The 16239-nt window shown below is 41.2% G+C and overlaps 1 protein-coding gene across 2 annotated transcripts in view; it reads left to right on the forward strand.

Moving 5' to 3' along the window:
- The window catches only part of NT5DC1 (5'-nucleotidase domain containing 1), a 205785-nt gene that overhangs the window by 16183 nt on the left and 173363 nt on the right, over positions 1-16239 (forward strand). For both annotated transcript variants that reach the window (XM_069974871.1, XM_069974873.1), the window contains exons 5-6: positions 4377-4456; positions 8906-8987. In XM_069974871.1, the coding sequence (XP_069830972.1) occupies positions 4377-4456; positions 8906-8987 (162 nt within the window). The remainder of the gene's footprint in view (positions 1-4376; positions 4457-8905; positions 8988-16239) is intronic.

The raw sequence follows: 16239 nt of genomic DNA on the forward strand, positions 1-16239 counted from the left end.
ATGTTATTCTCATAGAAAATACAAGGCGATGGATCCCCAGCGGATTTGGATGCAAATTTGCATCGTGAAATTCGCTGGGGATCCGTTATGTGTGAAGGCACCCTTACTAAACAAAAAAAACTGTATTTTTCAAGAATAGCTTTAACGGTCATCCATATCATCGATAAGGAGATTCAGTGGTTTCTTATCTCCATAGACATGTGCACATACTAGTTGTAGCCAATGCTCCTAAGTTGTGTGGTTGGCAGTGGTTTCCTTTAAGAAGATCATTTTCCTGGGGTGCTCTAATTGTTGACCTTCTGATGCTCTTAACAAACAAGAGGAATGGTGTTGGTCCCACTTTCTTAGACGTTTACCCATCAGGAACACTTATGGCATATTTACTGGGTATACCATAAGTGTCCTCTAGATGTGGGTCTCTAGACACTTCCTTTCCACTACTTGACTTTTAATATTCGCACCATGGAAATCTCCCTATGCCTATCCCTATTCAACTCTTATTGAACGGTCTAAGAGGTTGGACTATCTCTTCAAACAGCTCACACACTGGGAAATAAGACCGGACAGCAAATTTAATAAAACTTGGAAACCCTTTGATGGCCTGACAATATGATTATTAACCCCTTTATGCTATCTTTAACCTAGCCCTTTGTATAACTGATATTCTTTAGTCTATCCCTCTTCACCTTAGTCTCTTTGCATTCTTTGTGTGGCCTTCCCCTTTCCTAAGGCATGTCCCTTTCTCCTAACCTTCTTTATCTGTTATTTATTATACTAGTTATAAAGTTATTGCTTGACTACAATGATCCTGGTTATATTCCTGTATTCCTTTTCTGATATAAAATATCTTATAGGAAGAGCCTACTCCTCTTTGTCTTTCTCCATCAATGCGACTGTGTACCTCTGTTTATTACCCCTTAGTATACATTTTGTCGCATTCTGTGACATTTTTCTTACTGGTTTCTGCAAAAAAATAAAAAAATATAAGAAATGAATTAGACTGCTGAAAAGTTTTCCCTGCTGAACAGTAAGTGTCTGCTTATAATTTGGTTGCTTAGACCTAAAACAGAATTATTTTATAAAATAAATTATAATGAAATAGAAAATTAGAACAAAAGCGCCACTTAAGGCTATGTTCACACTGCGTACGAGTCCGGCCGCATTTCGTACGCCGCCGTACATGTGGGGCTGAAACTACGGGCGTGGGAAAAATAGACATGCGGCCGGATGCGTACGAACCGCGAACATACGCTCGTAGTAAGGTTATGCTTCCCTAGCTTGTTTCAAAGCGATCTGAAGCAGGTCATTTACTTGGAAATCTTCGCCCAGCCCCGTGAACCACACGGAACCTTTTGGATCGAAAACTCAAGTTCAATTTGGCTGAAATAAGTACTTCGTACGGGACCGCATGGAAATCCACGGCCGTGAGTTGGAACATTTCCGTCCTCAAACAATGGTCTTGTTCATTTTTCACGGCGCCGTATATGATCCGGCTGTAAGCTCATACGTAGTGTGCATTGTGCGGGCGTATATCGTATACTTTCAAGCGAACGCATCAACCTCAAAACTACGTGCGTATATTCGCGGTTCGCACTACGGCCGGAAACATACACAGTGTGAACATAGCCTAAGATAGTTAAAAAGTATGTTTCTCATACGCAATAGGACACTGATGACACAATCTATCTAAATGCTTTATAAAAACTCAGTTTAGCACGACTTCAATATTTAACATGTTCCCCTGACACATTTCCCAACTTTTACACAATTTTCATATGTTTTAGAATAGTATGTTTAATAATATGTTTGAAGTTTGTGGTTTTTAACAGTAGATGGTGCTAGAGTCCATAATTTTTCCTAACCCATTCGTAGTGATAGGTAATGCTTTCCTGATAGAACTCTTTAATACCTTTCCTATGAATCCATTCATATATACAATTATTTATATTTGTCACTGAGATTTTTGTATGTCAACAATTTTTTTTTAGTAACTAACGTATTGTCCATGTGAAAAAAATATACTTCCCCTTTAACCCTAAAGGAGTTCCACAATAATGTAAAATAATGATGTTTGTGTACACTAAGTGCTCCCACCTTGTTATAGAAGGAGCCTATTACACAGCTCAGACATCGTGCAGCCATGGATGTACATTAAATTGCTAGCAAACTCATCAGCTGATTGCTGACTTTATTAGGGAGATATTGGCTCGTCGCTGTTGTCTTCTGCTCTTCTCCCCCGGCTCACGCGTGGCTCCCTCGTGGTGTCCCCAGGTATTCCCGAGCAGCCCGGCACCAAAGCACTCAGTGTGCGTCGGGTGTGTTACTTACGGCACACGTGATCCCTGTGCCGGAAGTCCTGGCCCCCAGCACACACTGAGCTAAGCTCACTGGTTCAAGCACCCCCAGGGAGCGACGCGGAAGTGCAGCGGCAAGCGGGGGCACCAATCAGTCAAAGGGAGGTTTGGGGGGGGAGACACTGATGCTGTCACCTGACTGGCTAAGTGAGGGCCCAGTCAGCTGACAGCATTGATAGAGCGGCAGCACCGTCACTGTCGGGGCCGCCTGTGTGCCACTGGGTGCTGGGGCCTACCAGAGGATCCTTCAGTCCTCTGGTGGCCCAGTCCGACACTGCGCTGAAGCACAGCAAGCGGTGGAGTAAGCCGCACCAGGGAGCAGAGTCTAAGGGGCCACTGGTGTTTACCTGAGCCCACCACAAGTCAGGTTGGGCTTGCTGCGGCGGCCCCCTGGTTTGGCATGCTTGTGGTGGCAGACAAGGTGCTAAGAAAGCAACGTAGACAAGGAGCAGCCAGGAACAGGTATCGGTGCAACAGGCAGGAACAAGGGAACTTTTTAGTGGGATAGGGACACAGAGGCTCCAATAGAGGAAGAGGGCAGAACTGGCCCTTTAAATCCAACACCTGCAGTTTTAAGCAAACCCAAAAGACTCAGGCAGGCTTACAACATTTCCTAAACCACTTTCCTACCCCTTTCTCATCTTTCAGTCAGCAGTGTTCCTCTATGCTTCATGCACTTTGCATTTGCACACACTGATTGGCTGGTGACCAGCTCATCCATCTTTATGCACATGACCCTATTCATATATGATGGCTGGACCATTATACAAATAAAGCACTTTCTTCCTTTTGTCTTGGAAGCGTTTGCTAGCAGGGGCCTCACCCCTCTTGTTAATATTATATAAATAAACTTTATTATTTCATTAATTTTATTATTATCGACTACTAAAGAGGTTGTCCATGATAAATTCATAATTGGAGGATCCTGTCAGGGCTGGGGGGGACATGTGAGTCATGTATACTCCCAACAGCTGCTGGATCTTATGCCGCCCATTCACGCTGCTGTCACTGATTTAGAATGATTTAGTGAAGTGACGCTCCCTCTGGAAATGGCCAGTCAGCATAGATCCTATACTGTCTATGCTGACCAACTATTTCCAGAAGGAGTGGAACATCACCGGAAGTTTCCAAACACAGTGGTGGAAAACGGGCAGTCCAAAGCAGCTGTACAGGTTAGTATACATTACTGACATGTCGTCTGAAGCCCCAGCAGGATGCCCAATTATAAATTCATCTTGGACAACCCCTTTAGGTCCTACCACAGGCTAGTTAAAAATGTGTATGTTTTGTACTTCTCAACCCTTCAGATATGTGCTTGTTTTTTGCTTTGGATCAGTATAACCCAATTAGCTTCTAAGTTGAGTATCAACATTCACGTTCAGTCATCTTGACCTTTAATTTTCGAGGGGAATGATGCTCAACAGGTGTCTTTCATGTATTTGATGTGCAGCCTCCATAGAAAGTCAAATTTCTATTATACAGCTGCTTCATCTGATAATAATGTGTTAACATTCCTCTAAAATGGGTACCCTGCTTGACCATACAAAATAAGAAGGAATTGTTTGTTTTCTCCCCACTTGTGAGGACACTTTGCTATAGAATAGAATGGGCATCTTTTCCGTCTCCAAAAGTTTCGATAAACACAGTATTTGTTTATGTATACATATCCTTGTATATGATTTTTTTTACATGCCTGTGGTCTGTGTTCCCTCTGTATGTACTACAAGAAAAGATTTTAGAGAATCTCTTTTATTAAGTTTTATTGTATTTTTATCATAAGCTAGTAAAAATATAGAGAATATTCTAGCCTGAAACATGAATATGTAAAAAGTAATTCAGTAAAAAGTTTGCTCTGACCTCGAGTCTGATGTAGTCCAGGGCTGCATTTGAGGCTTCTTCATTGACTCCCACAGGTCTAAGGTGTTATATTATATTTGTTTTACCTCATGTAGCCTTCGAGCTGTGTATAATTTTGCTTTACATAAATGCAAAACTTTAATCTTATGTCTTTTCCTGTTACAGCTAAATACTACTTCTATGACAACTATTTTGATTTGCCCGGAGCTCTTCTGTGTGCGAAAATAGTTGATTCTTTAGAAATGGTGAGTATAAACATAAAAGGGGAGATTTATCAAAGGGTATAAAATTTAGACTGGTGCAAACTGGCCACAGCAGCCAATCACAGCTCCTCTTTCCTTTCACCAGAGCTGGAAGCTGAGCTGTGATTGGTTGTTGTGGCCAGTTTGCACCAGTCTAAATTTTATACTTTTTGATAAATCTCAGCCAAAAACTCTATAAGATCATTAGAAATGGTTTTAATATTAGTGTGATTAAAGGGAGTCGGTCATCTCCAACCCTCCGCCCTCAAACTAAAGTTATCATTTAAGAGACTTAAAGACTTATTGTTAGGCCACGTTCACACAACATATGACACCAGCTGTTCTAAACTTTATTTCTATTGAATTGGCCGGATAAACTTCATCTCTATTGAATTGGGATGTGGGCGCATCCGTGTGCCCCTGCATCCCAATTCATCATTGCACACAGTGGAAAGTGCGGCAGCACAAAACTGACATGTCAGTTTTCGCTGAGGACACTTGCAATCCCAGGTGGAGCGTATACGATGTATACACTCCGGTCGGGCATCCATTGTCTGCAGCACAATGTAAATTTTCTATTAATCACCGCCATTGTTGCAAATCGGCCGTGATTATTAGAAAATTTACGTTGTGTAAAAGTGGCCTAAGGGGGCTTTCACAAGTAACAGATCCGCAGTGGATTTCTCGCTGCAGATCCCTGCCCTGTACACTCTATGGGCACACAAACTCGCAGCGGGATGGACATCCCACTGTATGTAAGCAGCCCGTCCCATTAACCCCCCGTTGCCGGAGTGTATACTTTACCTGCTCCCCGCTTCGGCTTGCTTCGGGGCTCCCAGCGTCTTCATGCTTCACGTGCTGGGAACCCCCGAAGCAAGCCGGAGCATGGAGAAGGTGATGTATACGCTCCAGCGGCGCGGGGGGGGGGGGGGTGTTAACCAGGCCGGCTGCTGACATACTCACAGCGGGATGTCCATCCCGCTGCAAGTTTGTCTGCATACAAATGGTGTCAACTGCGGTACACCTACCAAGATATAATGTCAATAGATCCTTGCATAAACTATGGAAGTAAGAAAAGAAGGAATAGCTTATATAAAATACAGGTTTATTGGATGTGCATTAAAAGTACAACCAGTACCAATGATAGAACTTAAAGAATAATAGAAAGATTCTCCAGATAAAGTGAAAGAGCGTAAGGTCAGTCTGTATAGTCGTGTCTAGGAATAATCTGCCCAATTCATACAGATATTGATTCCACAAATCCAAACACCTACAGAACAATTCTGACAGCTCTCAACTCTCAGCGTGTGATGATAAGTAGTGATAAATCAGTCTACTGTCAGTCCCACAATCATCAGTCCAGACTAGGAGATTATTAGACCATCTTGCCCATTGAAACCATCTTTTTACCAACGCGTTTCTGTAACATTCTACGTCACATCATCAGGGGTCGTGGGTTAGAGATAGGTCAATATATGTAAAGGAACGTCGGTCATGTCACAACAACACAGTCTATACAGGCATGTTTAGTACGCCAACAGAATAGTGTGACAGAGTAACAAGTGTTGCCACATACTGTACTCACTGTGCCCCAACGAGAGCGACCCTTGGAATAATGTCTTACTTCACAGGTTTGTGTATGTGGACATATATCCCCTAGGGGGTCTAACAAGGCACAGGTGAATGCATCAGCCGTTTTCACAGTATGTGTGCAAAATGGAGATGTGTTCCTGACTTCCGCATTGGCAGAGTGCACTGGGCAGGGATCCGCAGCGGATCTCGCTGCGTATTCGCAGTGAGAAATCCGCTGCGGATCCGTTACGTGTGAAGGCACCCTAAAACTATTTTTTAAATTTTTTCCTGTGGTTGAAGAGTTAGATACAGCCCTAAGACTTTGAATAACATGGATACAGTCATAGGCTAAGTTCACACTACATAAAAAACAGCCGTATTTCATAACGGCCGTATTTGCGCAAACAACGGCCGTTATTTTGAAAATAACGACCGTTGTTTGCCCGAATACAGCAGTTGTTATGAAATACGGACGCGTTTTTTACGTAGTGTGAACCCGGCCATACACTGTATCCATGTTTTCCAGGAGTTCCTAAGGCTGAATCAAACCTCTTCAGCCGCCAGTCAAATGCAGAGCTTTTACTCATCTCTAATTGTAGCTGACATTAAGGGTAGATTTACTTGTACAGTATCGTAGAGGATTTCACACTGGGAGTTTCTCAGCGAAATTTGCTGTGATACTCTGTACTGTTATGGCCTATGGCATTGCATTTTCAGAGCAGATTTTCATTTCCCTGCAAGAATATATTTGCAACGCTATAACAATTTCTATGCTGTCTGCTTCTTTGGGCCCCGGCTCATCACTGGTTCCAGTGGGACAGCACAGTAATTTGCTGAGCGGGCTTCAGCGAGTCGGGACCGGAAGAAGCAAACAGGAGCATGGTGTCTTTGTTATTTCTACCAGCTCGGCATAAAAATAGTTTAAGAAAGTTGCAACTACATTCTCACAGTAAAATGAAAATCCGCTTCGAGAATGCAGGGCCATAGGCCATAACAGTAACATTTGGTAACAGTATCACAGCGTATTTCCACAGACAGATTTTAGGATGGTGGAGGTGGGGATGCAGGATGGAACTCAAATAGGCAGGAACAAGATGCCCAGTGTGCAAGTCTATGACTGGAATATGTCAGCATTGCTGAGGTAAGCCCCCAAAAAACTGAATTTACAGAAGCAGACAGGAGTATATAAATTTGGACATAAGTCTTCTTCACCAGGGGCTATCTCTCCCACTAGGTCTAGGCACTGGAGTTTTCCAAATCCAATAGGCAGCTTCACACAAAAGTAGGGCTTGCCTCAGCAAAACAGACTTAGTTTTTTAGCAGGATGCTGTTGGTGTTCTTGGTCAGAAAGTCAGGACTATATTACACAGAACAATAATCTGCCAAATCAGGCTGATTGATAGATCACCGCTCTGTGTAATATAGAGAACGATTAGTTAGTGATGACGATCATCGGCTGATCGTGTCTTTGGAGGTTGACGTTAAATCATCTGCCGCTTTGGGGCGCATCGCTGTGTGTAATAGCGATACACGGCTGATGAGTCTAAAGAAAATAATAAAGTTCATACATTGCATCTCCATGCTCCCCGGTGTCTTCCTGTCTTCTCCCTGATCCCTGCAGCCGCCAGTGCAGGGAGAGCTTGAGAGCTTCTCTATGAAGTGACAAGCCACAGTCATTGGCCAGGACGTGAGAAGGCAGGAAGACAACAGGGAGCATGGTAAGGTAATGCATGAAATTTATTATCACACTTGTGACTGTCGTATAAATATATATATATATATATATATATATATATATATATATATATATATTTTTTTTTTTTTTTTCTTTTTTTTTTTTTTTTGCAGAAATCAATAGTACAGTCGATTTTAAGAAACTTTGTAATTGGGTTTATTAGGCAAATATGCCATTATCTGCATTCAAAAAGACTTTCCCCAGGTCCCCCCCCCCCCCTCTCTCTCATTCACTGCTCATCATCAGGAAATCTCGACTCTTTTACATCAGTACGGCCCTGTTCGTTCTATGAAGAGGGGAGGGGGAGATTAGTCAGCAGCAGAGGTTAGAGAACAAAGGATAACACAGCGGGACCTGTGTGAAAGTGGTATTCAGAGGACTGAGAGGTCAGGGTTGACTTCAGAGGAGATAGCCCTGTGATGTAGCTGTGAATTAACTCTTTGTTATCCTGTTTTGGTGCCTCATCTCCCTCCACCTCTCCCCTCTCCATAGAGAACAATGAAGACAGGGGGGAGAGCTTCAAATTGCTTTTTCATGATAAAAATGCATTTTTCGGCTAATAAACCCAATTACAAAGTTTCCTAAAATCGCCTGGACTATTGATTTCTGCAAAAAAATTGAAATAACAGTGACACTTTAAGGCAAGGGCTGCATGGACATCACTAACAATCTCTGTTTTTGCCCACCCTTCACAGTTACAATACGTTTGATTAGTGCAGTGTATTCTTGTGCTTTTGATCACCAAAATTATATTCTGCATGTAAACCATCTTATTTTGTGTGCAACAATTGAACAATTATCATCTGTATAACCCTAGGTGGACTAGGATGGAGATAACCTTGTCTTTTCTTAGGGTCCCTTTACACAGAAAGATTTGTCTGGCAGATTTTTGAAGCCAAAGCCAGGAACAGACTAAGCAAAGAACAGATCATAAAGGAAAGACTAAGATTTTTCCTCTTTTCATATCCATTCCTGGCTTTGGCTTCAAAAATCTGTCAGATAAATTTCTCTGTGTAAAGGCACCCTTACGTTATTACCTCCAAAATCACGAGCAAATAGGAAGGGTTTATTTTTAAACTTGTATCACATGGTACATATTGAAGTTACAATCTTAAGTACTCGTTGTATGTGTTTTTACCATGCAGACGGATGGACAAAAGAAGTATGATTTCTGGAAAGATATTATTTCTGCAATAGAGCACAACTACAAAACTACTGCGTTCAAAGGTAAGACATTCCGTTCAATGTCTATCTTCATACTTTCAAATGTATTCAAAATATTAACCAAGAGAAGAGGACATGTTTATTGGGTTATTTTCATGCATGGCAGATTTTTTTTTTTTTTTGATAAATGTCTATGGATAGAACTTCATACCATCTGAATCAGATTGCTTTTACACCAGATGCATGGGGCAGTCAGAAATTTCTACAACTAATGTGAATTTGCTAATTTATAAACAGGGACAAAACTACAGGACTACCTTGCATTGTGGTTGAAATATTTGAAATTTTTTAAAGATATGCTTGAAGCTTGAAAAAGGCACCATTTCTAAAAATTCTGCACTTTTGAGTCATTGCAATAAAAGAAACCGCTTGATTTGACCAGACCTCCTGACTCTGCTCTGATTGCGTTATCTATTTGGCGATATATATATATATATATATATATATATATATATATATATGTATATATATATGTAAAATATCAATACTACTGTTAAAATTGATAAGACACCAGGACTCCCTGGTTATCGATATTCTATGTTAAGCTGCTTAACATACAATACATTTCAGAAGACATGGCGGGCAGCAAAATCTGTACCTGCCATGTCCTCAAAACTGACAGCGGCATTTAACCCTCCTTAGTCCCCTCCATACTTAGCTGGTGTTGGCTACTAAGTGTAGCAGACCTCTCCTGCTAATGATTACCACTAGGTATCCTGCTGATGGTAGTCAATTAACCATTTCAATGCCGCGAAATATAGCATTGAAATAGAGGATTGAAAGGTGTCCGATCCACACCCCCATATCATGCCTACGAGATGCCCATGGGTCACTTAATAAGACGTAGGTCTATACTCACCTCCTGTCTCTGCTGGCTCAAGCTGGAGGTTTATACTCACCTTCCATCGCTGCTGGCTCAGGTAGACTCTTTTATACTATAATAATATAGTATTGCACAGATAAAAATATAGATAACGTCAGATTTATTATGGTGAACACCATTATATCCACAGTATGGGGAGCATTATATACTCAGTCCGGGGTGCATTATGCCCAATGTTTTCTGAGCAAGCATATCAGGAACAGGAGGCAAATTTGCTAAATGAATGTATTTGCAAAAATATTTAACTTGACAAGCCGTACAAGTATAACTATTTAATTTGAGATCAAAGGGCAACTCAAGCAATTTATTTCTTTCAAATCAACTTGTGCCAGAAAGTGTCAAAAATTTGTAATTTACCTCTTTTACAAAAATCTCAAGTCTTCCAGTACTTATCAGCTGCTGTTTGTCCTACATATCTATGTCTATGCCATACAACAGCTGATAAGTCCTGGAGATTTTTTAATAGAAGGCAGTTACACTTTCTGACACAATTTGATTTGAAAGAAAAATAACTAGCCAGAGTTGCCTTTTAAGATACCTATTTAAAGTGTAGCTGTTAAAGGGGTAGTGCTGCGTTTAATGTTTATTCACTAAAAAACAAAGTGATACAACTTGGTAATGTGTTTTATTTAGGTGAATGGCCCCCTTCCCCGTGTTCCCCCCACCCCGGAAGTGTGGTGCATTATACTTACATATTTGCTGTCGACCCCAACCGCCATCTTAGGTTGACGACGTCATGTTCGGGACGTCGTCTGCCGCGTCATCGGCAGCTACAATTATTCACTAAATAACACACATTACATAGTTATACAACTTTGTAATGTATGTTATGTTAGTGAATGGCCCCCTTCCCCGTGTTCCCCCCCCACCCACACTAGACCTGATTCGTGTCGACCCCCATCCGCCATCTTGTGACAATGAGTCATCTTTGGGAGGCCGGCCGAACCTCTCCGACCGTCCCTCGTGCCGGCCCCCCTCTGCCGCGTCATCAGCTGCTCAGCCGCAATTGGCTGAGCATAGCATCAGCTGCTCAGCCGCGATTGGCTGAGCATAACTATGCTCAGCCAATCTCGTCTGAGCAGCTGATGACGCGGCAGAGGAGGGCCAGCATGAGGGATGGCTGGAGCAGTCCGGCCTCCCGAAGATTACGTCGTCGACCCAAGATGGCGGCCAGGGTCGTAATACGTAATATGTAATACGTAAGTATAATGCACCACACTTCCGGGGTGGGGGGAACACAGGGAAGGGGTATAACTTTGTAATGTGTGTTATTTAGTGAATAAATATTAAACGCCGCACTACCCCTTTAATAAAAAAAAATTCTGACATGTCCTAAATCAAAAGTTTTTATTCAGACTCAAACAGATCAGTAGAATAAGTGCAAAGAGCAGCGTGTTGCCACACATTGCTCTCCCTACTTTGCATTTATGAGACCTGCACGGCCCCCATAGACGTGTGATCGTAACTTGTAGTTCTACTAATTGGTGAGAGTCTAAACACTCACCCCGACCGATATATCCTGATGACATATAAAAACTTTTTTGTGACAGGTAAACCTTACAGGATAAGTGCTGCAAACATAAATTACTAGACTTTGCCTATAGTAACAGTTTTCCTTTTATAGTGCAGAATAAAATGCAAAAAAAGGAGTTGTAATTGGCTGCTATAAGCAGCAGTATAACCTGTTGGCTGCCCTAGTTTTTCATTCATGAAATATAAAGCATTGTGAGGGGCTGCAGACTTTTACCTTCCAGAATTCTGTCTTTGGTTTTTGAAAATGGACAATTTGTCTATCACAGCAAATATAAAATGTTTCGTGCATTAGCCATTTGAACTCGGCAACGGTCATTTTTCATACCATTTCATGCTTTGGATCCGAAGACCAAATTAAGCTTGAAGCTACATCATTCCAGGTCGAACTAAGCTTTACAGTCCACCATTTACCAATCATATTTCAAGTTTCTCTGATGGTTTACATCCAACACATAACTGTACTAAAGTTCTGTTTTTCCATCCTCTTTGTTTCATACAAAATTGCAGACGCTAGCAATGTTTCCTTTGTTTCACTGCTTTTGTTAGTCCATTAAAAATAGTTATCAAATAATAGACAAAAAAAAAGTTTAGTAATGTGGCGGTATTTTTACTAGATCAGCTTGAATTCTTACATCGCCAGCCAGAAATTACTGAAGAAATGTTTTATTAATGTTGCCAGGAAATGTAGACTGTTTCAGTAAGCACTCTTGGCGGCCCTCTTTATACTTATTAATGTATTACCAATTGTGTTAAAACTGTATTTAATTGCTTTTGTTTTATAAATGAGCAGTGCACTCTACCTGATACAGCACATGGCACTCCACATGTTACTGTCCACTATCCTGCCATTTTGAATCTGTGAAGTTTCAGTTTAATAGTTGGAAAACTGCTTGACGGTGCTTTCTCCACCTTTCTTCATTTTATAGCTAGTCTGGGATCAAAATTTCTTCAGCTGAAAGAAATATAATTTTTGTGCCAAAGAGTATCTTACATGGTAGAAGGCAGTATTGTTTCTGCCTACATAAACATTGAATGATGACTGTGAATGAAGCTGACAATGCATGTTTTAACTCAGACAGCACATTGCTTGACAGAAAGAGGCAAGTTAGGCTATGTTCCCACAATGTCTTTTTTTGCCCACTTGAATCCAAGTGGACTCAAATGGCAAAAAAAAAAAAAAAGCATTGTGGGAGGGTACGTTCACACGTACCGGATCCGCAGCGGGTTTCTCCCAGCGAATTGGCAGCGAGATCCGCTGCGGATCTGTGCCCAGTAAACTCTAAAACATACCGCTGCGAGTTTGTCTGCAGCCCGCCCCGTTAACCCCCCGGCCACCGGAGCCTATACTTCACCTGGTCCCCACTACGGTTAGCTTCAGGGATCCTGGTGTCTTCACGTCCCGCTCGGCCAATCAGTGCGCTGTTGTGGGGTAGCGCACTGATTGGCCGAGCGGGACGTGCCCCTGAAGCAAGCTGGAGGGGGGACTGGGTGAAGTATAGGCTTCAATGGCCGGGGCGGGCTGCTGACAAACTCACAGCGGGATATGCATCCTGCTGCAAATTTGTCTGCTTATAGAGTTTACTGGGCACAGATCCGCAGCGGGGCTCGCTGCCAATTCGCGGCGAGAAACCCGCTGCGGATCCGGTACGTGTGAACGTACCCTTACAGTTTGTAGAGCTGAGCACAACTGAAGCCTTAGGGCTGCATCCAACTTCTGCAGCCACCGGTAGTAAATGCCACACACTTGTTTCATTTTAAAATATTTACTTGATAGGTCGAGAGATCTGTAGTAAGTAAACTGACAAAAAAGGCTTCTACCCCCAATTTGATTAATGCTTCTCAGACTGTAAAGTGGACCTCATTAGTGAGGCACCACCTTATTGTTGATGAAAAAATGCTGTGAGGAATAAGGAATAAAGCAAAGGCCCAATGAATAGCCATTATTTCCAATAAAATAGGAATTATTGGTCAGTGTTTCACTTACTATTTGTGGATTGTGCTACAAACACAGTACTGCTATAACCCTTGGTTTTATCCAGATGATTGGGTGCAGCTTCCAGCTGTGCCCATACCCGGCGTGGGATCGGTAAGAAAAGGCAGCATACTCCCATGAGATGGATTATCCTAATCTAAGCTATCTCGCTGCCTACTGTGCCCACCTGTGACATCATTAGACTTGGGGCCAGGCATAAAATAACAAATGATTTTATTAAATGGTACACAGACTATGCACTTCAGAAGGGCAACAACTCGCTTCCTAAGATGCACCATGTTTTGGGGGAGTAACACATTCCTACTCAGATGTAGAAAGCATACCAGCTTTTTCTACTTGTGATCCCACTGTTTGCTGCTAGTTGATGAGGCTCAGGTGGGTAGGCAGTTTTCACAGTTTTAGCAACACTGACTCATTCAGTAATAGTTACTGTATATATAGGTTAGTTAAATGGTAGACAAATGGAAACGGTAGACTGTGCAATATTTTTAATTTTTGCATGGACTTCCATCACAGATGGTGAGACGCAGGCTTCCTATTGGTCTGGTGGGTAAGGCTCCAGTAGAAAAAGTTTGATAAGCCCTGATTCAGACATTAGGTGCCTTATTCAGTACATTTGGTAGTTGCAATATGCATATTTTGAACAGTTTGCTGTTATAAAACTTGCCTTTCATTACGGTTTTATTTGCCAATTATTAGTCCAATAGACTATGAATAAAGCAATAGTTACTCGGGTTTACATCTGTTGTTGCTGGAGTAGGGAGGGCTGTGTGCAAAACATTAAGACCCAGATTCATATATACTGGTGTAAACTGCCCACAGAAACCAATTACAGCTCCTTGTTCATTTTACCAAAGCTAAAAGCTGAGCTGTGATTGGTTGCTGTGGGCAGCTTACACCAGTGTATATTTTACACCCTTTGATGAATCTCCCCCTAAAGGTTTTCCCATCTAATTAAGGAATTGTATATCATTTTTACTTTTTTGCAGGACTATTTGTACTTTGCATTGACACCTTTTACCAGAAAATGTATGGCAATTCTGGGTGTAAAATAAAGAAATAAATGTTTTTTTTCTTTGGGAGGGGGGTTGGAGTTGCTTTTATGCAGTGCACTTTACAACAAAACTGATGTTTCTGTATTGTATGGGTCTGTATGATTACGATTACAATACCAAATATATATAGCTTTTAAAAAAACATTGCCCTGAGCCGTTGGCCCAGAAACCCACACTATGTTTTTTTCCTATATCAACCATTCACTGCCTGTGTTGAACGTGTACCCCCAGTGTATTTTTTTAGAAATATTGTGCAGCACTAATGTACATCTATTTTAAATTTGACACTGGAGAAAAGTTCTGACCTGTAGAGGCGGAGAAGGACACTCCTTCTCCTAAGGTTCCACTGTATGCATAGAGGAGCGGGGATAACAGCACTCAGAATTCTATTCTGGCACCGAATTCAAAGTAACGTAGTAACATAGTAATCTAAAGCTAGTTATCTTATTTAGTTATTATTGTGTCTTATCAGCAGTGTGACATGTCTATTAAACCTTTGAACCAAAATTTAGAACTTAGAATTTGGAATATAGAACCATTTGCGCCATTCACGTTATTGTTAATCCTTTCTTCCCAGAATTCCCAGTGGAGCAGGAATGGTCTTTAAGTTTTCACATGTCTTTATGACGCTCTACTTTAGGAGAATTGGTATCTCTTTAGTCCCATGATACATTTGATAAAACTGAAAAATTGCTAAACAGTTGCTTCTGTACCTCTCAGTGAGCCTGATGTAGAAACACTATAGTCATATCAGTCAGTGTGAAATATAACAGCTGTGAAGAGTGCAACTCATCTGATCGTTCGACGTTTTAATACCGGTGGCTGAAGAAGTTGGATGCAGTCCTAGGGAGTATCCATGTCGCTGTATCCATGTTTTACTGGACACTCTAGGGCTGCATGCAACTTCTTCAGCCACCAGGATTTACATGCTGAACAAGTTGCGCTCATCTCTAGCGATAGCACATACTGGATATCGAATGGAACACATGCAGTCATACATTTGTTGCATCGTAAGGTAACAAAGCCAAGCTTTAACTTTGGCTAAAGCAGCACTACTTTTCACTAATATGAAAGAACACATTATATCCAGAAGTTGTTAAAGTGCAACACTTTTATTTGTCAGTTTTTAATGACCAGTAGAAATATGTAACAGTTGTTGCTTTTTTCACGTGGGATATTTTTTTTTTAACAAAAGCATTTTATAGGGTAAAGATTTATTTCAACAGGGTATGGTACTACATGGTAAGATTTAATTCAGTTATTTTATGCACCATAATTGAGAACCAATATAAATAACATACACGGTAATAAAGATAAAACAGTGTTGAATATAACTTGAAATAATCTACCAATGAAAACAATTTGGGAAACATTATTGTATCTCATAGCACATGAATATTATGTTTGTTACAAGTAAGACATTTGCCATAATAAGCATTATAACAAGTTCACATTGAGACATAATTGATGGAAATATTTATTTTATCATTTAGGCCTCATCCACACATCAGTTTTTCTGCAGGATCAATAATGTCTTGGAGAAACCATCAGTTTTTACGGATCAGCACAAGCAGATAGAGGCTATATTCACACAATGTCTTTTTTAGGCAAAAAAAAGTTTGTTCTTTCATAATGACGGCAGTAAATAACGATCATTACTGATGACCATCATTATTAAAAAAAAAAGGCCATTATTTTAAAAACAGCAGCCTTTATTTTGCATAAAAAGACGTTGTGAGAACATAGCCAAAGGGTGATAAAAGACCACAGGTTGAGCCTGCCTAGGGCTTG

Source organism: Dendropsophus ebraccatus, chromosome 6 (genome assembly GCF_027789765.1).
Source record: "Dendropsophus ebraccatus isolate aDenEbr1 chromosome 6, aDenEbr1.pat, whole genome shotgun sequence".
Taxonomy (NCBI): domain Eukaryota; kingdom Metazoa; phylum Chordata; class Amphibia; order Anura; family Hylidae; genus Dendropsophus; species Dendropsophus ebraccatus.